Source organism: Musca autumnalis, unplaced genomic scaffold, assembly GCF_047663935.1.
Source record: "Musca autumnalis isolate F117 unplaced genomic scaffold, ASM4766393v1 scaffold_2, whole genome shotgun sequence".
Lineage (NCBI taxonomy): Eukaryota > Metazoa > Arthropoda > Insecta > Diptera > Muscidae > Musca > Musca autumnalis.
In genome coordinates, this window is record NW_027411755.1 from 175,373,434 (window position 1) to 175,399,107 (window position 25,674).

At 40.6% G+C, this 25,674-nt stretch overlaps 2 protein-coding genes across 2 annotated transcripts; both read left to right on the forward strand.

Annotated features, from left to right (window-relative positions):
* The first annotated feature begins 994 nt into the window (after nt 1-994).
* Nucleotides 995-5,945, forward strand: Brd7-9 (Bromodomain containing 7/9). Its single transcript, XM_073969948.1, has 4 exons — nt 995-1,227; nt 1,315-2,165; nt 3,373-5,083; nt 5,143-5,945. Exons 1-4 carry the CDS (start codon nt 1,170-1,172, stop codon nt 5,478-5,480), a joined length of 2,958 nt encoding a protein of 985 aa, XP_073826049.1. The 5' UTR covers nt 995-1,169; the 3' UTR covers nt 5,481-5,945.
* A 7,547-nt stretch (nt 5,946-13,492) lies between these two features.
* Parp16 (Poly(ADP-ribose) polymerase 16) lies at nt 13,493-14,828 on the forward strand. Its single transcript, XM_073966145.1, has one exon. It carries the CDS (start codon nt 13,617-13,619, stop codon nt 14,739-14,741), a length of 1,125 nt encoding a protein of 374 aa, XP_073822246.1. The 5' UTR covers nt 13,493-13,616; the 3' UTR covers nt 14,742-14,828.
* The last annotated feature ends 10,846 nt before the right edge of the window (nt 14,829-25,674 follow it).

Below are 25,674 nucleotides of genomic sequence, written 5' to 3' on the forward strand. Positions count from 1 at the left end.
CCCACCATGATACAATTTTTGTTCTATTGGTTTGCTTACTCTTTCAAATTGTGTATGTATGTGTATTGTTTTGAAAAATATGACAAAATATTAAAATTCAATCGAAATGAAAATTGTTATTACAACATTTATTGATCTGAAATTCATCAACATTGTGATGAAACAAACTTTTGAACATATGTACATATGTATTTCAATTTGAATTACATGTATTTTGTTTTTGTATTTTTGAACGCACACGCAGAGTTATAGATTCAGCCTTAACAGCTTGAAAGACTCTGAATCAAAATCGCCTTGTAGTTGTAGTTTCTGGTTCACCTTTTTAAATGCATCATGCATTACACAAATGTTCATTAGCTCTGTTCCAGAACTAAAAAGCTTTTACCACTTTTACACATTTTGCGTTCCCGTACACAAAATTTATACGAAAATCGTTTACGACTTTTACAACTTTTACCACTTTATAATGTACGGGAACAGGCCATGTGTTTCATGGTAAAAATACACAGGTAGCCGCATCGGCAATAGTTGGCAACATAAGATGTCAAAATTCGACATCAATCATGGCAGAACTACCAGGTAGTGGCATCGTAAAATTTTGAATATGTTATGTCAAAAGTTTCTTTATGTTGTTGGGGAAATTACAACAAAAATAATTTTTTATAAAGGGATTTGACTTTTCATATTCGATCAGCTGGTGTGATACCACTACCTGGTAGTTCTGCCATGACATCAATTCAATGCAATTGACACATTATGTTACCATCAGCTGGCATGATAATGCTACCTGTATTATTGTACCATGTTGTGTTTCAGTTTCGCTGATTTGCATTGCCTTTTCTCATTATAGCGATTTTATAAACAAAATTAGCACATAGTTGCACTCTACTAAAAGAACGCCAAAATAACCACATAAACGCCACAATAGCCACACTGGTTACCATAAACAAACGCAGGGTTGTATTACATGCGCAGCTAATCGTTGAAATATTTCGTACTCGTTTTAGCAGTCGTGTATAAAAGCGGGCATCATATTTTCCATTGCTTGCTTGTGAAACAATCAACAACTCTCCGATTTTCTTTATTCAATTTCTCAGAAGCCGATGAAAATTTGTGAAAATTAGAAAAGCAACAGCTAAAACATTGAAGTGTAGCACAGAGGCAACAAAATGGGTTCATCCAAAAAGCACAAGAAACACAAATTGGAACGTAGGGAAAAATATGAAGGTCAGTAATTCTAGACAAGACAGACAAGTTTGCCGCCGTCTCAATAATTGCCTTTGCAATAATGTCGTCTTTTTGCATTTCTTTCAGAATATAGCCATAACAACGATCCCGCAAATCTACAGAGAGTAGTGAAACTAATTTTAAAAGTTGGTCCCAACAGCACGCCCGAATATGGTGGTAGTGGTGGCGGAGACATTATTACATCCACAGTGGCCGGTCCCCCCACCGCTGCTGAGGCAATGTGCAGCAGTCCCCTGGGAATGGATGATTTCGAGGAACACCGTGAAAAGCACAAGAAGTCCAAGAAAAAGAAGAAGAAAAAAGACCGCGAGAAGAAACATAAGCATCACAAAGAAAAGAAACGTGATAAGGGGGAGCGACATGCAGTTGATGAGAGTCCTAGACGTGATGCCTCGTCCATGGAACGTACAGAGGACTTGACATTAATTGCCAATCAAGATTCCCAGTCATTGCCGGCTACCTCATTCAGTTTGTCACAACAACGTAGGCCGAAATTGGGAGCGGCTGGGCCGCCTTCAAATCTAATGCCGTCGTCGGTGATTGCAGCAGATGGTGATAGTAGCCAAGATGGTTTTAGTTTTATGGATGATGACAATTCTCAACCTTTGCCGGAAAATGTATTACTCTATGCGGGTATTACAACAGATAATTCACCGGCCAGTCGGCCGATATCCAAACCGATAGTGCCAATGAAAGTGGATGAGGAGATAACACAGGAGGATTCAGCAGCCTCAACGACTATGCAAAGTACAACATCGCTGGCAAATGTGCCGGCTGTAACCGGAATGGAAGTAGCCACGGAAAATGTAGCCACGCTGTCAAGTGCAGCAGCCACACCAACACCAACTGTTGCCGCCAGTCCATTGGGTGCAGGAAGTGTTGTGGGTGGTATTAGTCCAACCAAACCTTTATCGGAGGTGAGTAAAATATTGTCAATAAATTTTATGCAATATTTAGGTCAAAAGGCCAATGATGATAATACTTAGGATATGAATGAGCATTGGGTTAGAAAGTTTTAATGCAAATATTAAAAGGTAGAATATTTTAGGGAACAAATTGAATACTCTTCCACCTGACGGAAAAAAATTGATTTTTTTTTTTAAATTGTAAGTTTTTTCTAAGTAGCCGGCCTTCGGCCGGGGATTTAAGACTTTCTCCTATGGACAGGAGCCAATTTTGGGCAAGAAAACAACATTTTTTTTTAATTTAAAAATTTTTCTTACTTTAACAAGGGAATTTTCGGAACTTAAGAGGCCCATATCTCGGGAAGTATGGACTTCCCCCCGGAAAAGTTTATATATTTGTGATCAGGACAACAAGATCTACCTGTGGTAATTTTTCCAGATTTTTCCGCCAGGTGGAAGAGTATTCTATTTATGCCTATTTTAGCTTCAAGGACTCTCCAGCTTCTCCATGGGACTGTGGGCAATGGAAAATATTCAGACCCATTCATGGTCTAAGAACTGCCACAGGCCACATGGGAACCACCTATATGAGTATATGAACATTTTTTTTTCTACTTCAGCAAAAAATAGAAACGGATCTCAGATCCACAAACAAGAATTCTTTTGGTTTAACAACTCAACGATTGACGGTAGGATGCAAAGCGGAGCTGCAGTTTAAACCAGAGTCAAATATAAAAAATAAAAGTAACAGACTTTCAACGAATTTCCGATTATTATTTTCCTGGGTCCGTGGTTCAATAGAGGTATTCCTGCACTACACAGTCAATGCTTGAGTTCTAGTCCCAGACAAGACAATATCACATTATTATCAGTGTTTGCCCCCTCAGCGAATTGTTGGTTTGCATTTCCTGAATATTTCAAGTTCGCCCCATAACATTAGTATGAGAAAAGCATGCCTTGTTTGTTTTTGGATGTTCGTGCAAAATATTTTTTGTATAATTTCCGCAAAATCGTCTGTGTTGGACTTTGAGAAAGTCAAAATTCTAACTCCGACGTAGTTTAATAAGTGTATTCCCATCCAGCCTCAAGGTGATCTTGGCGCTAATCTTTGGTTTTAAGAAATTCGAACTTTTGGTTATATAAATTTAATTATAAATTTTGCAGAACTTCTATATCGAACATAAGCTTTAAACAATTCCCTTTCCATTATTCTTTCCAGCTCACGATACCCTCATTTTCACCTTCGGCATCGGATACTACCCCAGGTGGCTCCAATTTAACGCCGAAAATGTTAGAGGCTCCTCGAACGCCTAGCTCATCAAGTGAATCGGGACGTGAACCCCGTAGCTGTGTGCTTAAAATGAAACAACAAAAATCCTCACTGAATAAACTACTGGAACATTTACTGCGTGGCCTGGAGAAACGTGATCCACATCAATTTTTTGCCTGGCCTGTAACGGACGATATTGCACCAGGTTATTCGAAAATAATCTCACGACCCATGGATTTCTCAACAATGCGCCAAAAGATCGATGATAATGAATACAGCACCCTAAATGAGTTCACCGAAGATTTTCGACTAATGTGTGATAATGCCATACGTTACAATCATGTCGACACCGTATATCATAAGGCTGCCAAACGCCTACTGCAAGTGGGCATGAAACATTTGTCGCCGGATAATTTAATGCGCAGTCTTAAACCTACCTCGGGATATTTAAGAGATCTTAGCGCCAAGGAATTGGGCTTTGATTTGGTCCATCATAGTGGAGATTATTCTGGCTACGATCATCATGGTATGATAGACTCGGCGGACGAAGGAGCTTCTACATGTGCCGAAGAACCCCTGACCCAAGCCCAAATCGAAGAGGAAGAGAAACGCAAGGCCATTCGTATGGCAAATGAACCCAAAACGAGATTTGAACCATACGTAGATGATTTAACCTCAGAGGAAATACTGGCGCAGGTTCAGGGTGCAGCTCAGGCAGCCAAAAAACGTCTATCGGCCAAGGAAAAGGCCCATAAAATGGGTTTCCTAAGGCAAAATAAGGATGGCACCACCTCACTAAACTTTCTCATCAAAGATGAAAATGAAGGACCTGAAAAGGTGGTATGTCTGGGCGACGTGGTTGGCAAGCTAAAGACAGGCTCCGGCCAAGTACAAGGTTATCGTGAAGATAAGCGTAACGAAGCTAAGCTAGTAAAACCCTTAAATTATGGTCCATTTTCTTCATTCGCTCCCACCTTCGATTCACGTTTTTCCACCCTCAACAAAGATGAAACCCAATTGGTTATGGAAACTTATGGTGATGCTCTGAGCACAGAATATGCTGAAAGTATCTTACAATTTACCAAAGATTCTTCGTATGCCACCATATTGGCAAATGGTCTCTTGGATGCCCTGACCAATGGTGAACATTCCAAATGCATGCAAGATCTCTATGATCTCCAAGTACAAAATTATGAACAACAGGAGGCCCTTAAGTGTTTTACCAATGCCGGTCCCTTGCTGTTGGGTAGTAGTTCTTCACCCTCGCCGCATGATGCCAGAGCACAAATTGAACAAGAATATGAAAAATATAAAAATACTCGAATTGATTTTAATCGCCTTAGGACACTTCAAGATTTGGGTATAGATACCACATTCTTAAATGATATTGAAAAAGAAATGAAAAATTTCGAATTGACACGAAGATTGCAGGAGCATCTTAGTAATAATTTGAATCTACTTGATAAGTTGAAGAATACCCAACATGAAAGACTATCCCAGCCATTGCCACATCATTTGGGTTTGGTGCAGCCACCATCACATGAAGAGACCCAATTGGCCCATCAGGTGACACAGCAGTTGACGGATGTGGTGAAAAAGTTACCACCCTCGGCGGTAACAGATCCCTATGCTTTGCGTAGAGCCATGGGAATGTCGTATGGTAAGTTTTTTATTTATAAATATATTAAATAGTTAACTAACCATTTGTGTTTTTTATAGTTGGTTTACCTCCACCACCCGAGCCACAACAGCGTATAACAGTACCCGCCATGTTGCAGCAACCCATATCTCTACCACCCCTAAATTTCCCCAGCACAAATCAACAATCTCAGCCGTCCAATACAACTGCACCGAGCAGTAATAACAATCAGGATCAACATAATTTATCTAGCGCCCTTTCCATGGACATTGACGAAGATGTCAGTGGTGCCAATGCCAGTGGAGATTTGGAAAATGAGTTACGGGAATTTTTAGAAAGTGGTCCTGGTCTACATGCTGCCTCCTCATCATCCAATGTTGATGATAATAATTTAATGGCTCAATTACTTATGAATTAAAATGGTGGATGGTGTTGTCGACGTCGTCATAGCCTGGTTGGTTACAAATTTCTCTAAATTCCATCAGAAGCAATTTGTTTCCTTATAGTTTTTATGATTTCATATCTCTACTATTCTTTTAATTAATTTATGTGTCTTTGATAACTTTCTTAGATTGTCTTACATCCTTTTATTGTATGTTTAGTTAGTACTTTTTTATACATATTGGTTTTTAGCCTTCTATACATATTTTTCCACTGCCGCTAATTCATGTCAATGTTAGTTCTCTTTAACTTTATTCTCCCTCTCTTTCTCCAATTTGAGCATTTTGAATGGATTTTTACCTCATTATAACATACACACATATATTTTAATTTGCAATCAATTTCGATTCCACATCTCACACTGATATTTGTTTGGAATAATAAAATTTGTATTTATTATATAAATTGAATGAATAAATATGTAAATATACTATATTAAAAATATAATATAACATGTTTCAAGTCTGCAAATGGCCTGCAGGGAAGTTTAATCTACAGAAAGGGTCTATAGAAGCAATTTTTATTTCAGGAAGGGTCTGTAGAAGCAGCCTTTCATTAAGAAAGGGTATATTGAAGCGCCCTTTTCTTTCAGAAAGATTCTATAGAAGCAGCCTTGAAGCATCCTTTCAGAAAGGTTTTATATAAGCCGCTTTTTTAAAAAAGGTCTATAGGAGCACCCTTTCTTTCTAAATGGGTCTGTAGGAGCACCCTTTCTTTTGGAAAGGGTCTGTAGGGTCTTTTGTAAAGGGTCCAAAGAAACACCCTTTCTTTCGAAAAGGATCCATAGACCCACCCTTTCTTTTGGAAAGGATCCATAGAAGCACCCTTTCTTTTGGAAAGGATCCATAGAAGCACCCTTTCTTTCCGAAAGAGTCCATAGAAGCACCCTTCTTTCAGAAAGGGTCAATAGAAGCACCCTTTCTTTAGGAAAGGGTCCATAGAAGCACCCTTTCTTTTGGAAAGGGTCCATAGAAGCACCCTTTCTTTTGGAAAGGGTCCATAGAAGCACTCTTTCGTTTGGAAAGGGTCCATAGAAGCACTCTTTCTGGAAAGGGTCCATTGAAGCACCCTTTCTTTTGGAAAGAGCCCATAGAAGCAACCTTTCTTTTGGAAAGGGTCCATAGAAGCACCCCTTCCTTTTGGAAAGGGTTCATAGAAGCACGCTTTCTTTTGGAAAGGGTCCATAGAAGCACCCTTTCTCTTGGAGAGGAACAACAGAAGCACCCTTTCTTTTGGAATTGTCCATAGAAGCAACCTTTTATTTTCGAAAGGGTCCAAAGAAGCACCCTTTCTTTGAGAAAGGATCCATAGACGCACCGTTTAACAAAGGAGCTATACAAGCATCCTTTCTTCCGGAAAGGAGCTATAGAAGCAGCCATTCTTTCAGAAAGGGTCTATAGAAGCACCCTTATTTCAGAAAGGGTCCATAGAAGCATCCTTTCTTTTGGAAAGGGTCCATAGAAGCACCCATTCTTTTGGAAAGGGTCCATAGAAGCACCCATTCTTTTGGAAAGGGTCCATAGAAGCAACCTTTCTTTTGGAAAGGGTCCATAGAAGCAACCTTTTTTTCGAAAGGTTCCAAAGAAGCACCCTTTCTTTCGGAAAGGTTTCATAGAACCCACCCTTTCTTTCCGAAAGGGTCCATAGAAGCACCCTTTCTTTCCGAAAGAGTCCATAGAAGCACCCTTCTTTCAGAAAGGGTCAATAGAAGCACCTTTTCTTTAGGAAAGGGTCCATAGAAGCACCTTTTCTTTAGGAAAGGGTCCATAGAAGCACCCTTTCTTTTGGAAAGGGTCCATAGAAGCACCCTTTCTTTTGAAAAGGGTCCATAGAAGCACCCTTTCTTTTGGAGAGGGTCCATAGCAGCACCCTTTCTTTTGGAAAGGGTCCATAGAAGCACCCTTTTTTTCGAAAGGGTCCAAAGAAGCACCCTTTCTTTCGGAAAGGTTTCATAGAACCCACCCTTTCTTTCCGAAAGGGTCCATAGAAGCACACTTTCTTTCGGAAAGGGTTCATAGAAGCATATTTTCTTCCGGAAAGGGTCCATAGACCCACCTTTCGTTTGGAAAGGGTCCATAGACCCACTCTTTCATTCGGAAAGGGTCCATAGACGATCCCTTTCTTTCCGAAAGGCTCAATAGAAGCACCCTTTGTTTCAAAGGGTTCAGACCCATCTTTTCTTTCCGAAAGGGTCCACAGAAGCACCCTTTCTTTCGGAAAGGGTCCATAGACGAACCCTTTCTTTCGGAAAGGGTCCATAGACGAACGCTTTCTTTCCGAAAGGGTCCATAGACGAACCCTTTCTTTCCGAAAGGGTCCATAGAACCACCCTTTCTTTCGGAAAGGGTCCATAGACCCACCCTTTCTTTTCGAAAGGGTCCATAGATGCACACTTCTTTCGGAAAGGGTCCATAGAAGCACCCTTTCTTTCGGAAAGGGTTCATAGAAGCATCTTTTCTTCCGGAAAGTGTCCATAGACCCACCTTTCGTTCGGAAAATGTCCATAGACCCACCCTTTCACTCGGAAAGGGTCCATAGACTATCCCTTTCTTTCCGAAAGGGTCCATAGAAGCACCCTTTCTTTCGGATAGGCTCCATAGACCCACCCTCTTTTCGGAATGGGTCCACAGACCCACCCCTTCTTTCCGAAAGGGTCCATAGAAACACCCTTTCTTTCCGAAAGAAAGGTTCCGTAGAAGCACCCTTTTTTCCGAAAGAAAGGTTCCGTAGAAGCACCCTTTTTTCCGAAAGAAAGGGTCCATAGAAGCAAAGACCCAACCTTTCTTTCAGAAAGGGTCAATAGAAGCACCCTTTCTTTCGGAAAGGCTTTATAGACCCACCCTTTCTTTCCGAAAGGGTCCATAGAAGCACCCTTTCTTTCGGAAACGGTCCATAGAAGCACCCTTTCTTTCGGAAAGGGTCCATAGAAGCATCCTTCCTTTCGGAAAGGGTCCATAGAAGCATGCTTTCTTTTGGAAAGGGTCTATAGAAGCATGCTTTCTTTCCAAAAGGGTCCATAGAAGCGCCCTTTCTTTCGGAAAGGGTCCATAGAAGCACCCTTTCTTTCGGAAAGGCTTCATAGACCCACCCTTTCTTTCCGAAAGGGTCCGTAGAAGCACCCTTTCTTTAGGAAACGGTCCATAGAAGCACCCTTTCTTTCGGAAAGGGTCCATAGAAGCATCCTTTCTTTCGGAAAGGGTCCATAGAAGCATGCTTTCTTTTGGAAAGGGTCTATAGAAGCATGCTTTCTTTCCGAAAGGGTCCATAGAAGCGCCCTTTCTTTCGGAAAGGGTCCATAGAAGCATCCTTTCTTTCGGACAGGGACTATAGAAGCACCCTTTCTTTCAGAAAGCGTCAATAGAAGCCCCCATTCTTGTATAAAGAGTTTGTAGAAGCACCCCTTCTTCCACAAAGGGTCTATAGGAGCATCTTTCTTTAATAAAGGATCTATAGAAGCACCCTTCCTTGCAGAAATTCGATCCTGGACGAATGAAGACAGAAGTCACTTTGATACGATTATCTCTCATTTGATGCCGTTTGAATTACAGTCGTCAGAGGAAAGGGTTGTTGTTGTAACAGCATATGATAAGTTTGTACTTCGCTTTTCTGTTTAATCTGGCTCTATCTCCAGTTCTAGGAATGTGCTTCGATGGGTTGTAACCACAAAGCTACTGCAGTTGAATGGTGCAGTGTGTCGTGAGGGGCTGTGTCGCGAGCAGGGTTGATGTTTTGCACGGTGTGATCGATCATTGCCCTATAGAACGTCTGGACCATCCCCAACGTAGTTGAGCCAAAAACAACTCGGATTTGTCGTGGCAGCTGACGCTCCTCAGCTGCGATTGTTGATCTAGGGGTATCTATCTAGTAACGTTGGACCTCTCTTTCTTGATCATGAAGATCCCCCCTTACATGCCTGGTTGAGAGTCCTCTTCACCATATGGTGATTAGGATGCCTCTCACGGTAACACCCGAGCTAGTACTGCAACGAAAGCATGTCATTGTGTTGCTGCACTGAAAGAATCTTTGACTCCTCATGTAGATGGTCCACTAAAGACATAAGAGGTCCCCTGTTGCAGTTCTCATGGTGGCATTCTGACAGGTTAGAATATTTTTCCATGGCTTCCACTTATGTTCGCGGACCACAGTGACGCAGCATAGCTTACCACAGACCGACCTATCGCGTTATATGTGATCAGAAAGGTTTCCTTACCTGCACCCCAAGTGCTGCCGGCTACATTTCAGTTTGTCGCAGATAGCAGTGGCGTGCGCGCACAACATGAAGGTAGTGTCGAATGTGACCCCTAAAATGTTGGGGCAGTTTGTGGTCGGTATTCTGCTGCCGTCGACCACGACATTCTCTTCCAAACTGCTCTGTCCATGTGGTGAACAGAGTGTCTGTTGATTTTGTGGCGGAAATCCGCATATTCCTCGAATGGAAAAAGGTGGTAAGATCGGTTAAATAGTTTTTAAGTCTCTCACAGATGTCATCAGGATAGGTACCTGAGGCCAGGATCGTGCAATCATCCGAATACGTTACGATCTCGATGCCGTCTGGAGGGGGCGGAATACAAAAGAGGTAGAGGTTAAACAGTTCCGGAGATATACCCCACCTTGGGGAACTCCCTGTTTCACTCTACGGGGTTTGGACTTCTTGTTCCTGAATTCCACGTACGATGGCGTCCACACATATAATTGACTATCCAACGTTTGAAGCTGGCCGGAGGGTTGTCTGCACAATATCCTCAAACAGCGTGGAGTGGCTAACTGTATCAAAGGCTTTTGATAAGTCAAGCGCCACCATCACTGTCCTATCGCACGGCCGTCTCTGGTTAAGTCCTTGACAAATATATGTGGTAATGGCGTGCAGCGCAGTTGTCGTGCTGTGCTGCTTTCGGAATCCATGATGATGATCGGCAACTTGATAGCTATATCTGATACTGGTGAGGACTAAGGCCTCAAGGGTCTTTGCTGCTGGCGACAAAAGCGATTCACTTTTGCTGGCATCCTTGTCTGAATTCAGTAGGGGAATCACCCTGCCTATTTTTCAGACTTGGGGAACAATGAGGGTGGCTAGCGACAAGTTGAGAACTTTAGTGAGATACTCCACACCCGGCTTTGGGTGATTTAGCGTTCCTGTTGGCATTCGCAGCATCATCCATTGTAAACTGTGGTGGTTCATTCTCGGCAGGAAGAAATCTGATGCGACGTAATACTCTTCTCTTTGCCCTGTCATTCTCGAGTTGCTCGACAAAGTGTCAATTGAAATAACTTGCACACCACTTCGGGTCAGTCAACGTATCGTCGCCGAACGGGACTAAGGTCCTATCTTCCCTCCTTCCACGGTTCGAGAGTGGCTTAACCGTTATGTCTGGCGAACTGTTACACTCTCCTCTAATTCTGGTAGGGGCGTCCTCATTGACAGAGCAAAACGTAGAGGTATCAATCTGCTTAGCCAGGGCTGTACCCTTCTGGTCGTCCGAATGCCACATTTCATCTCAGGACCAGACGATTATGACATTCCAAAAGGCCTAATGTCCGTCTCGTAATCTGAGATACAGCTATTTCTAGGCGGGATGTATACGTTCAGCAACTGTATCTCGACAGTTCCCCACCTGACTGTTACCCCCAAACACTCCATGTACGAGTCATTAGAGACAGGCTCAAGCGAGATAGGTATGTATTGAACAGACTGGTGCAACAGAAAAGCCAATCCCCCTCCTCCACTTCTGGTGCGATCCATCCTTAGCACGTTGTAACCACCACGCTCATTTGCTAATCCCGTCGCCTCTACTGGGAAATTTGGCCTTACTTCGGGTATTCGACCAGCAGGAACGTCCTTTCCGCTACCCGAACATCAGAAGGATTGGGCAATTCTCTGAAGCGGCGATTGGTCTACTCTCTGAAACTCGACCAATCAGCTTTCTCATGATTGACGAATGTGCGGCGTTCAGAGGTGATGAAATCGGGTGGTCTGCTGATGGAGACAATTATGGGGAGATGGTCTGATCCAAGGGAAATGACGGGTTGCCAGGTGACACGATGGTTATGTCTGGCGAACTGTGACACGCTCCCCTAATTCTGGTAGTGGCGTCCTCATTAACCGAGCAAAACGTAGAGCTATCAATCTGCTCAGCCAGCGCTATACCCCTCTGGTCGTTTCCGAGGGCCGAATGCCACATCTCATGATGCGCATTAAAGTCCCCCAGGACCAGACGATTATGACCTTCCAAAAGCGGGCTAATGTCAGGCATATAATCTGAGATACAGCTATTTCTCGGCGGGATATTTACGTTCAGAAACTCTATCTCGTCAGTTCCACTCCTGACTGCAACCCCCATACATTCCATGTACGAGTCATTAGAGACAGGCTCAAGCGAGATAGGTATGTATTGAACAGACTGGTGCAATAGGAAAGCCAATCCTCACCTCCACTTCTGGTGCGATTCTTCCTTAGCACGTTGTAACCATCACAACGTACTGAGCTGTGGTCGTTCAGCATGGTTTCCTGCACCGCCGCGACCTTGATCTTGAATTAAATTGCAAAAAGGATGCATTTTCCGGGATTGGAACAACAACGGCTGGTGTTAAATGCTGCGCGTGCGGCTGTTGTTGGGGGGACTGCGGGGGAGTTTCGTAATCTGACGACGAAGAAGTTTCGTAATCTGACGACGACTCACTGGGAGCTGTGTTCGCGCAGCATGCAGCAACATAGTCCCTCGCGTGGAGAAGTCCAGAGCAACCCCTTAAATGCACCCACTGAGAACTTTGGTGAGATATTCATCTCCGGGCTAATCCAGCTGTTTTAGCACTACCATGGTTATTATATCAGGGCCCAACGCCTAGGATCATTTAGCGTTCCTGATGGGTCCTCCTCGGCAGGAAGAGATCTAGTTTGACATAGCAATCTTCTCTTCGACCTGTCACTTCCTGGATGTTCGACATACTGTCGATTAAAAACGGATTAGTCAGCGTAACGTTGCCTAACAGGACTGAGGTTCTATCTTCCTTCTTTCCAGGGTTCTAGAGTGATTTAACCGTTGCCCACAATTCACTTGTTCCGGCTTCAACTCCTCAAATGATACAGCCAATTGTGCGCACCGACCTGGACTCTGGTCTCACTTGGGATGGCTCGACGAAGGTCATCGCGCTCATATGCAAATCCGCCGTCTGTGCTGAAAAATTCGGTCTCGCTTCGAACTACAGGTATATAGCGACCGACTGCAGCAGTGATGATGTCTCGTAACGTACTCTCTGCTACCCGAATATCAGAAAGGTTGGTGAGATCTCTGAAGTGGTTATTAGTGAACTCCATGACTGTAGAAAGTGGGGTAGCGCAGTGAGCATCCCTGTCACGATTTAATGGATCTTCATGACCTAGATAGAGAAGTCCAAAGGAATAAACGGAAATCTCAAGATCAACGAGCCTACCAGGAATGCTTGTATAAGATACACACTAATAGAGTAGTGCAGGCAGTACAGAGAAACAGTGTGAATGCCGTATTTGTGGCACCACCCCCTGTCCATCGCAGCAGAAGCTAGGGCAAACACGAGTGGTATTAGCCCAGTTAGGTTCCGGACGATGCCTCAATTCGTATTGAGTCCGTATTGATGCCACGATATCCAACACATGTCCAGCATGTGGATTGGGACTACACGACACGCTGCATTTGTTTAGCTGCCCCACTCACCTGTCTTCTGATTCTTTATGGACGCAACCAGTCCAAGTTGCAGAATTTTTGAGTCTGGATACACTGTATCTGTATCTGATACAGAGGAACCATTACACAATAAACGATCGAACATATTATCGTCACTACAACAACAATGGGGCTAATGTTGGGCATATAACCTATATGTTCCCCAAATATACCTCGGAAGTGGGGTTGACTTTTCATTGGTCATTCATAACAGCGTTAGTTTGTAGAATTGAGCAACTGTTCCCTCGAGAGGGTTACTGGGTTTTCCAGTAACATTAGCAAGTACAAAGACTCCCCTATTATTGGGGCATAGCCGAATTTAATATTTTCAATTTTTCATAACCATTTTCTAAAATTGTCAAATTGTAAAATAAGTTGCAAACCTTCAAGAACACCGCAATCAGAACGTCTTTAAAATGCAAGCTGGTAAAATACGACAAATTCGCAAAAAATCCAAATCAAGTAACGAAGAGAAATCTGAAGTTCTGGAAAATGTGGCAAATCAAGATGACAAGGAAGAACCTCAAGCATTGCTTGGAAGTGGTGATGAACGAAGAACCCCATCTCAACATTCATTTGAGCCCATCGATTTCTTTAACAAAACACAGGCATTGCGCAATGCATTGGAAAAAGATTTAATGGCCTGTGATGCCAAATGGACCCTGTTTGTCGCCACCGCCTTCAGTTATCGCAACGAAATCAAACTTAAACCATTTCCTCCAAGATTTTCCTATGATCAAACTGGGCGCCAGATTGATGCATTGATTTCGGTGATAAATGATACACCAAAACTAAATGTTGTGCTACACAATTTAATTCGTCGGAATTTTGAAAATGTCGATCCAGAGGTAATTGAGTTACTCTATTGGGTGTTGATAACACAAAGGGAACCTTCGTTGAGCCTCGTTAATTTCGACGAAATTTCTGATTCTCTGGAGGAAATGGAGGCCGGACAAAAACCAACACATATTTTTGAACTTATTGCCTTGGAGGGGTTTCATTCTGATACTGCTTTTAAGGAAAGAATTATGAATTTACCTACAAAATTTGGATTTTATGCTCAATCTTTGGATTCTTATTATTCCATTATTTATAATGGATGGACGGAGGACACTGATGGGGAGACCATAAAACTTTCCACAGATCTTTTGAGTTCGTTGCAGAAAACCCCCTGTGGCGCTGCCTGGGGAGCCTCACAATGTGGTTCCCTTATATCCTGTATAGGGGTGTTTGAATATGCCGATGAGTCTGATGGTGGTGAACGACCAAACGGAAAAGAGCTTGTTGTTCATCCCCTAAAGACAAGGTTACGTTATTTGCTATTCTATGGCAGTCGTTATCCTATGGAAGATAAACCTCAAGAATTTGGTATCAAAGCATGGGTTTTACGCCACAAATATACCATAACTTTGGTGGCATACACCCTGCTCATATCCACCATTGCAATTGCAAATAGCGGCGATCGTGGTGATTACATCAAGACATTTGCTGCGAAAAAGGTTGGCAATATTTTGGCATTTTGTCGGAAATTTTTCGTTTAAATGAGAAGAAGAATTGGAGATTTGCAGTTGATGAATGTGATTATGGCGAAGTGTGTGAAGTAATATAATGGATGTATTTGTTAGATACCGAATTTCCTTTGAAGCATATCAATTGTTATGATATTAAGAAGGTTTTCTGGGAATACCAAAGCAAAATTTTAGAATTTCTGGTTCTTAATAACCGCTATTTATTACATCCATCTTTGACTTTCTATTGTTATATATTTGTAATTTTTTTTTAAATAAAAGCTTTATATAACCAAAACAGATATAACATCCGTGACAATAAATTAACTGAGATGCGGAATCTTTGCCGAGAACATAAATGATTGCTGGCATTAAAGTTGTCAATTCCGTTTCAAATACCTTTCAAATAAACGACGCCTGATTATGGACGCAGCCAGTCCAGTTTGCAGAATTTTTGCCATAATCAGATAGTTGAATAAAATATAAGAACGAACATATTTGCTACAACAGCAAAATAATCTTTCCAGGACTCAACGGTGCACTCTACCGTAAGAAAGTGGAACCGAAGAAAATCTCACACTCTCATTCACCAACATTGGTGAACCTAGCCACAAGTTGCCCTCCAATGTTCCGAGTATCGGTAGAAAGGACCCCTATTTCCATTCTATAAACTGACAATTGGACGCTTATCGGAGCAGAAGCATTAAAGTGACAATAGAAGCTAAACAGTAATTATGAATTTTTTTCATAATTTTGTGGCACTTTTTCGACCTATGACAAAAACATGAATTTGGATTAAAGCTGAAAAGTGTTGTGGAGGAGGTACCTGGACCTACAAAGTCCATTTTGGAAGTGGATCTCATTTTGGGAATCATTCCTTTCGATAGATATCGCTCTCACTAGTCATTGTATTTGGACCATTATGTCAAATCAATACTTCCTTCGATTTGTCCACGAAAGAAAATAAAACCGCTGTAAACAGGACACAAGGAGTTCCTTTGGTAAAAATGTCCAAGGAATCTTCGAACAGACCATAAAGTGCACTTATATAAAACTGTTGAACTTTTGTGAGGGAGGTACCCAAAGGAGAGGACCGATAGCGTCCATTTTGAACTTCGGTTGCTCCGTTGGAAAACAATCGTGAACTTTTGTGTGGGAGGTACCAGAAGGAGTGGGCCAATAAGAACTTTATCTAAGATTAACAAAAATATTATAATATAATAATTGTTCCACAAACATCCCATACGGGACAAAGGAGACTCCTCTCATATCAATGATTGCACCCCGATTCATATTAGCTCAATGATAAGGGACCTACTTTTTATTGCCGAGTCCGAACAGCGTGTCCTCAGACACCACTTGTAGAGAAGTTTTACATGGCTGAAATACTCAGGAAATGTCGCCAACATTACTGAGGGGTATTTTGCCACCGTTGAAATTTTTGATGTTGCCTGGCCGGGGAATCGAATCCACGACCTTTGGCGTGCAAGGCGGGTGTGCATACCATTGCGGATGTACATACGATATGCAAAATTTGGACCAATGCAGTATCCTCCGGTTCGAAAGTTGTCATGCTTACCAGCCACTATACATGGGTTTTTAAAGCTAGCAGACTGTTTTTTCAGGAAGTATGGACTTGGCGCTATTGGCCAAATTTTGGAGCGAATCGCTTTATTTGTTTGAGAGTTATAGTACGGTTACATTTGGCGGGTTAAACCACTTCATGAGGATTTATTTGACGTTTGCGCTATGGAATTGACATTTGAAACCCAAACCCACTGGGTTAATCCGGTTAAGTGTAACCGGACGGACAGAGGACGGGCATTGCTAAATCGACTCCAAATTGTGTGGAACGGATTTCGCCCAAAAGTCTGAAACCATTTTTTCTATCTTATAATGGATCTTTGGCTCACACATTTTTATACCCTCAGCCTTTAGTTTAACGAGGGTATATCAACTTTCATACGACCGAAATGTGTCTCATAGTCTCGGTCCACACTAAAGCGATTTCATTAAAAGAGTTTTATGAAATTATGTGTCCGTAAATATAGTTCCATCGTAGAGTAATGTCATGAAATTGCTGTAGTGGGAAACTCGATTTAAGAAGTGTGGACCGGGACTATGAGACACATTTCGGTCGTATGAAAGTTGATATACCCTCGTTAGACTAAAGGCTGAGGGTATAAAAATATGTGGCCAAATATCCATTACATGACAAGTAATTTCAGAATTGAATGTATCCTAACGCTTTGACTTAAAGCGAACGATCCCTCTCCTCTTTCAAACGCTGTCATTTACATTCCGATACTCGGTCAGGGTAAAAACAAAATTACCTAATAAGTTGAACCATCACCGTAAAATGAAAATGCAAAGTTTCGATACAATTTTTTTTTTCAAAACTTTGAGGAAAATTATACATCGTGGTAAAAATAATTATCCACTCTTTCGAAATCATGTATTTTCACTAAGAAATTTCCCGAATTCTCCACAAAAAATAGACACTTTTAATCCCTAAATACTTTTCAATCCTAACCAAATTCAATACCAGCCGTATTATTGATTACAAGGTTTAGATGGACAACAGACTGTCCCACCGAACTCGACGCTTTGTATAATTTCTTCTTCAGCACTTCCTAGGAAGAACAGAATGGACCATTAGACATCTGTGTAAAATAGCTGTCAATTGCTACAGCCACGCGTCGCGTCCTTCAACCTAACCTATCACAGGCGAAGAAAAACGAGAAAACGTTTTACTTCTTAAAATAAAAAAATCCCCCGTCAGGTGTAACAATCTTGACGCGATACGGGGCTTAGGTCACAATTTTTTGTGCTCTACATGTCACCCTGAATGAAGACCTTATATTCATTCTACATGACATCTTGTAGACGGAAAAGTGTGACTGACCAAAGGTTATCCATCTTTGTCACGGCCCAGGCAGGCGAACTGATAATCCACAGTACACCTTTAGATGAGTGACACATATATACACTTTTAAGATCAAGGTGATGGAGTTGTGCCGAGGATCTAAATGGCCGACAAGTGTCTAAAGAAGTCAAACTACATTCTCAGCAAAATTGCTAAGAATGCTGCAGAAGGTACAATCCATGAACGGGATGAAGAAGACAAGATTGCCCACACTAAAATCGTAGAGGAATACGAAAAAGCTAAAGCCTCCAAAAACGACGAACAACCAACTTCCTCCAACCGAGAACGCTGTCGCACAGAGGACAATTAGCCAGCAAAGAGGAAATATTTAAAGCATAACACCACTGCCTCTTCAACAATAAAACGCCCATTCAACGAAGTCGTTCAAGATGGTTGCCGTGGCCAACGACAAGAATGGTAAGCTGTCCCCTATCTCCACAGCGGAATGGGGCATGGTAGAAACAAAGTTGTCTGAAAAAGTTATGGAACATGCTTTCGCAAACGATGATTTTCCTGTTCCCAATTTCGACTCTAGCGAGGTACACCGTGGATACAGGGTAATCAAATGTACGGACGAGTTCTCAAAAGGATTCTTGGAAAAATGTATCGCAAAGATCAGCGACATCAGCCTGCGGCTGATACCAGCCCAAGACATCCCTATGGACCTCGAGCCAGAGTTTGGTTGCCCAAGATAGACTGCGACAGCCCTAAATTACTGCAAGGTCTGGCGAAAATGAACAAAGATGTTCCAATGGACGAATGGTCTGTATTCGCCCTTGAACCACCCAATAATAATAGCACGAGTTTGGTTCTCTCAATAACAGAGGCCGGAGTAGAGGCACTGGAGGAACTAGGCAACAAATTGTTCTTTGGCGTAAGGGAAGCCAAAGTAAAGATACTACGCCCGCTTAGCCCGAACGGAGAAGACGATGGTGTTGACGTCGACGATGCCGAAAAGCTGCTCGATAATATGCAGCTAGAAGGGCCATCCATATCATCCCCCATTAAAACTATAGTTAAGGTCGTTCAGATCAATCTGAAGCATTCTAGGGTAGCTTCAGATAACCTGAGGATCCTTTTGGCGGAGGAGGATCTAGACATAGGCATTATACAAGAACCATACGTCTTCGAGAACGAGGTAAAAGGACTTGATAGTAGAGAATACTATACATTATACATGAAGGGTAACGGTAAGCCAAGATCATGTCTGATTTTTAAAAAAACATAAATGCATTTCTGTGTCCTCAGTATAGTACAGCGGACTTCACCGTGGCGAGAGTGGAGCTGGGAAATGGTAAGCAGTTCTTTATCGCATCCTGTTACATGGCTCACTTAAGGGAAGCCCCACCAAGCGAGGTCTGGGACACCATGGGGGCCACTATTTAATATTTCTGAAAAAGAAACGCCCACAAAATGCTTTCGTAACCCCAAAAGAACGAACTGGTAGAAATAGGGTTTTAAAGATAATAATAGGGTTTTAAAAGATAAACTTCCCAGCATTTCACACAAAGGCGACACTACAACATGTATCGACAAAGCTGTATCTATTCTGGGGAAATCACTAGACACAGCCTTTAAAGTATCCTGCCCAATGACACGATCGAAAAAACACTATCCACCATGGTGGACATCCGAGCTCTCCAAACTGCGTAAAGAGTCACGGAAAGCCTTCAACGCCAGCTACCAAAACGGATCCTGGCAGTCATACAAGGATAAGCTAAAGGAGTACAAAAAACCATAGCCAAAGCAAAAAAGCAATCATGGATTGATTTTGCGTATCGTTAGAAAGTACCAAAGATACAGCCAGACTAAGCAAAGTTATGGCAAAGGGCATTCGAATTCTACCTATATAAAGAGAAACAACGGCACCTGGTCAGAAAACTCAGCCGAATCTCTTGATATCTTTTTTACGACGCACTTCCCCGGCTGCTCGGATAGAACCGACGAAATGCGACCCATTATAGATGCAGGTAAAAACAACATTGAAGTTGATAAGATAATAAGTCCGAGTAAAGTCGCATGGGCTATAAACAGCTTCTCTCCATACAAATCTCCAGGACCAGATGGAATCATACCAAAAATGCTGCAATGTGCAGAGAAAATAATAAATCCTTGGCTAGTAAACATCTATAGTAGATGTATATGCCTTAACTACGTTGCAACGAGTTGTCTTCATACCCAAAGCAGGAAAGCGCAGTCATGAAAATGCTAAAGCTTTCAGACCAATAAGCCTTTCATCATTTCTACTTAAGACGCTCGAAAGACTCATCGACGTGTATATTCGAGAAAAGATCATATCTCCCAGCCAACACGCTTATATAAAAGGGCGCTCGACAGATACAGCCCTACACGAAGTCGTTAGGACTATAGAGCAATGCCGTTCTTTGGTATTGTTGAAGTTACGAAGTTTTTCGACAATTCACACACACGACCCGAAAGCAAAGAAAGAGCCATGGCCCAATAATAGGTCCTCCAAAAACATCAGATGATTTCGATTTTAGCTGTCAAAATTCATATTTGATATTTGAATTCGCTTTGAGGTATAGAAATGTCAAACTGTACAGAAACAGGTAGATGTATCTCTAAAAAAGAAAATAAATAAACTTAATGTTGTAGACGTAAAATGTCAACACATGTTGTGTTTTGTATGAGAATTTAATTTACAATAACTTATTTTAGCAGTTCAAGTTCGATCAGCTGGTATATTCGGTTTCGTCAAACAAAAATAACTCCTCTTCAACTTTTTCTCGGAAAATCTTTTGCATGAATCTACCTGAATTGACAGAAAAGAAATTCGCCTCAAAAACATTTTCGCTTCTGTTTATGAATTTTGACATTTAAAATCTTTGTTTTTCTTTGAATTCGCTTGCTGGAGGACCTATAATTGGGCCATGGAAAGAGCACACAAAAGAGAGCAAATGTTTTGATTTGTTTTTGTTTTGCAGCAGGCGTGCAACAACCTTACTAACACACTGTCAAAAGATGCCAATATTCAGAATTTTGTGTGCCCTCTTCTTGGTCGGCAGTGCAATAGAGAGGTCCTTAGAGCACAAACAATTTACCATAGCTGCTTTCCTAGACATAGAAGGCGCCTTTAACAATGTTAGTACAGTAGCGATAAAACAAGCTCTAGATAACTTCGGCGTGTAAGCATTCATCGGTAGTTGGATTACCACCATGCTGCAAAGTAGAGTTATTAATGCCACACTGGGAAACAGTACGCTGTCAAAACACGTAAACAGAGGAACTCCACAGGGAGGATTTATCTCGCCACTTACTTTAGCTCCTAGTCATCAATGAAATTCTTAATAAACTTGACCATATGGGGATTAAGGTGGTTGCCTATGCGGACGATGTGGTAATACTCGTCTCTGGTTTGTTTCCGATCGTAATAAGTGACATTATGAGCGGAGCCCTGAGATCGCTAGATACTTGGGCCACAAGATGTGGTCTGGGAGTGAACCCAGGGAAAACTGAGATGGTGCTATTCACTACAAAGACCAAATATGCAATACCCAATCTTTCAAAACTACGAGGTCAAGTAATACGCCTATCAGATCATGCCAAGTACCTAGGAGTCATCCTAGATTCAAAGTTGTCATGAAAACGTAACATGGAACACCGTGCTCACAAAGCAACCGTTGCATATTACGCATGTCGCAAATTGTTTGGAAGCCGTTAGGGCCTCAAACCTAAAATGGTGTTATGGATGTACACCAGCATAATCAGACCAATTCTCAAATATGGAGCACTAGTATGGTGGCCAACAGTGGAAAAGATAACAATACAGAAAAACTATACAGCATACAAAGATCTGCTTGCATCGGGGTGACAGGGGCGATTCGAACGTGTCCGGCCGAAGCCCTCAATATAATGATGCACATTCTGCCAATTGATTTACATATCAAAGCAACATGTAATGCGGTAAGACTCCGAGCTCTAGCAATGTGGAGAGACAGAGCTCACGGACATGCGTGCGTGCTTCAAAAACTTCCGAAAGAAATAGCAACCACTGTTGATTATTGCGTTCCTACAATGAATTTTGATTAGCCTTTTGTAGTCAAATTTCCAAGCAGAAGATAATGGAATAATGGATCACCATTGACGGTTTATGATACTAAAGTATACACGGACGGCTCCAAGATGAAATGTGGAGTCGGATCCGGTGTGTTCTCCGAAGAAGCAAACTTACATACACCCACAAATCTACCTTTCAAGCGGAGATACTGGCAATAAAGGAGGCCTGTACTGAACTATTACAGCATCACACAGCAAACTCAATAGGAATCTTCGTCGACAGTCAAGCGGCGCTCCTTGCATTAAAATCTAACTCCGTCACATCAAAGCTAGTGAAGGATTGTAAAGAAGAACTTGCTAAACTATGGCGTCTGTCAAGAGTAGTTCTGACTTGGATCCCGGGCCATAAGGCACTTGTTGGGAACGAAAAAGCCGACGAGTTAGCTAGAGCAGGATCCGCCTCTAACGAACTCCCAAAGGCGTCAGTCGCAATACCAATGGGAGTGGTTAAAGGGGATATCTTCAAATACTATCTATCACTGGCTGAAAATAGATGGGACAAAACGGTAACATACAAGATATTAAAATCAACATGGCCTCATTACAATGCCAAAAGCACTAAGTTCCTGATCAATCAAACTCGACGGAACCTTGCAAGACTTATTGCAGTGTTAACCGGTCACTGGGCAATTGGTAACCATGCAAAACGCTTAAATCTACCACACAATGACCATTGCCGTAGCTGTGGGAATGAAGAAGAGGAGGAAACTGTTGAGCACCTCCTCAGTTCCTGCCCTGCACAAATGCAATGACGATTTAAAGCTTTTGGACAACCGTTCCTTCATGATATCACAGAGATAACAGAAGTACATGGGAGACTTTCTGCGATTCCTAAATTCATCAGGCTGGATTTAATTACCAACATGCAACAACAATATAGCAATCTCTGAACGAGTGGTGTGGTTTTCAAAACGGTATCTCTTACATACTAATTGAGGCTATAAAGTTTAGCCACCACGTAAACCAACCAACCAAAATAAAAAATACTTTTTGACAAAATTTCTGTTTTTATTGATTTTTTTATTGTAAATTTGTCTTACAAAAAAAAAAGAAATTTTTTCTAATAAAGAATTTGTTAATAACACGCTAATTTTTGTTTCTTATTGTATTCGCATTTTTTTGTTTTACAAAAATAACTGTATAAGAAAAAGTAAGTAATTGCATTATTCACATTTGTTTTTATTTTGTTAAAACGATAATTCATTATCATTCTAAAAGTGTTGTGTCCTGTTGAAAAATTTCACATTTAAGAGACATTTTTATTTATATAAAAAAGAGTAATTTATACTAAATTTAGGGGCTCAATGAACACAAAGGCATTTTTCAATATTTTCACATTTGTTTGCATTGCAATAGAGGAAGTGTTTTTAAATGTTTAACAAATAAGAAATCTTGTCTGGGAATATAAAAAAGAAAATAGAGGACAAATACAAATTAAAACATATGGTCTGTTCCAGAACTGCAAGAATCTACTCATTTTTACTATTTTTTCCGATAACATAAAGGAATAAATGTTATCGTAGTAAGAAATAGTAGCTTCTTGCAGGTCCTGGAACAGAGCAAAATTAAATGTTTGTTTCATATTCTCACCATAAATGCCAAACGTCGTAACTAACAAAATAATAATTTTACAGGAGAAGCAAAAAATTTTATAAAATTAAAACCGGTCTTATGGAATATTAATCTCATATACGAATGGGAATAAATAATGAATCCAAAAACCGCGGAAACGCTTGGTTTTGGGATCCGTCATTATAACAAAATCTGCAAAGTTATCCCATTTTCCAAAATGCCTTTTCTTGAATAGGAATTTGAATGGAATTTTTTAACGTAAAAGCTTGAAATTTTGCAAGAGCATGTATTCGGGCATTTATGGTGACGATATATGAATGTGGAAATTATTGGTTTCTGTTTCACAATGTTAATGGACATTTTGTAATATTTTTTATTGCCTTTTGGGGACAACACACAAATTATTTTTTTTTATCAAAATTAATGAAAAAATTATTTCATTTATTAAGACATTGTAAAAGATACTTTCTATTAATTAATTTTGTTGTTTCATTTTATTAAGATTTTCTAACTGTTTTGTGTGTTTAAAAAATTGTTAATTAAATTTAATAAAAAATAATAAATTCATAGAAAAATATAAAGTTGTTGTTTGTTATACAGGCCATCATTTAGTTTGTTGTTTTATTATTATTTTACAAAAATATATGAGTTATATATAAAAAATTAAGTAATTTGTTCCTATATTATTTTTATATATATATAAATTCTGACTATTAGTTATAGAGCTTTCGTAACAATTAGGTTTAGACCATGGGATTGTTTTGATAAGTTTCAAATTGATTGGTATATAGTAAAACCTTGGACCTAATTACGATATTCGATTCGATCGAGTATTTGCTCGAGAATGAAATAATCAAACTATGAAAACCTATTCGCGCCACCAACTGTACATTTACTAAGGTATATGCATTAGGAATTTGTTACAACAAAGTCAAAAAGTTTTACAAAAATAAATGATTTCGTACAGTTTTCTAGCACATCTTCATTCCGAAAGTATTATTCAACAATTTCAACAACTATTTACATTTTTCGTTAATAACTTTGTTTTTTTTTTAGTTTTGGCTTTAAAATAAACAAATTTTTTACCATCTACCTTCTTAGTGTTCTTTGAAGAGCACTAAAGTGTTCATAGCTCGATTTTTTCATTCACGAGCAAATTCTCGATCGAATCGAATGTCGTAATTAGGCCCCTTACTTTAGCGGATATTTAATCAGCCCAATCATGAATATCACCTCTCTGTGAGTTTTATCACTTTCTCCTTTAAGTTAAAATGGCAAAAAAGACAGAATTCACAGGGAGCCAACATTCATAATCCTCGCCTTAGGGTTGTACAAAACTCAAAGTGAGCCCATCCAAATATGTCTTTATTAAGATGGGTTTCTAATTTTTTAGATGTTCCCCTAATTTTTAAAAACTTGTGTAATGTTTTACTATATTCCTCTTCGTTTATATAACATTTACAATTTTATCATTTTAACTTTTTTTAACTATATAAAAATATAAAATTTTATATTTTCCAATTTTAGATGAGGGGAGATAATTGAGGAAGAGTTTGTAAATGCAATGGAAATGCCTTATATTAGACAAAGGTCTTCTGCGCACAGAAAACTTTATTAAGAGCTTCTATACTCAGAAGACCTTCCAAAGGTCTGCTATGCACAGAAGGTCTTTTACAGATAGAAAACCTTTCAAAAGTCTTCTATACGTAGAAGACCTTGAAGACCTAAAGTCTTCAATACACAGAAGACCTTCCCAAGGTTTTCTATAGACAGAAGACCTTGTAAAAGTCTTCTGTACATAGAATACCTTGCGAAGGTCTTTTACAGACGGAAACCCTGTTAAAGGTTTTAAATACACAGAAGAGCTTCCAAAGGTCTTCTATACACAGAAGACCTTCCAAAGGTCTTCTATACACCGATAACCTTCTAAAGGCCTTCTCTGCACAAAAGACATTTCAAAGATCTTCTATACACAGAAGACCTTCGAAAGGTCTTCTATACACAGATGATCTTCTAAAGGTATTTTATAGACATAAAACCTTGTAAGAGTCTTCCATAAACGGAAGACCTTCTAGAGGTCTTCTATAGACAGAAGACCGTATAAAGGTCTCCTGTATATAGAAGACCTCGTAAAGATCTTCTACACACACAAGACCTTCCAAAGTTCTCCTAAACACAGAAGACCTTCCAAAAGTCTACTATACACAGAAGACCTTCCAAAGGTCTTCTATACCCAGAAGATCTTCCAAAGGTCTTCTATGCACAGAAGATCTTCCAAAGGTGTTCTATACACAGAGGATCTTCCAAAGGTCTTCTATACGCAGAAGACCTTCCAAAGGTCTTCTATACGCAGAAGTCCTTCCAAAGGTCTTCTATACACAGAGGACCTTC

Bases quoted from the DNA above. Each gene is read 5' to 3' on its own strand.
- Brd7-9 (XM_073969948.1), top strand. From the start codon at position 1,170: ATGGGTTCATCCAAAAAGCACAAGAAACACAAATTGGAACGTAGGGAA. The intron at 1,228-1,314 runs GTCAGTAATTCT...CATTTCTTTCAG, and splicing joins ACGTAGGGAAAAATATGAAG to AATATAGCCATAACAACGAT. The intron at 2,166-3,372 runs GTGAGTAAAATA...TATTCTTTCCAG, and splicing joins CAACCAAACCTTTATCGGAG to CTCACGATACCCTCATTTTC.
- Parp16 (XM_073966145.1), top strand. From the start codon at position 13,617: ATGCAAGCTGGTAAAATACGACAAATTCGCAAAAAATCCAAATCAAGT.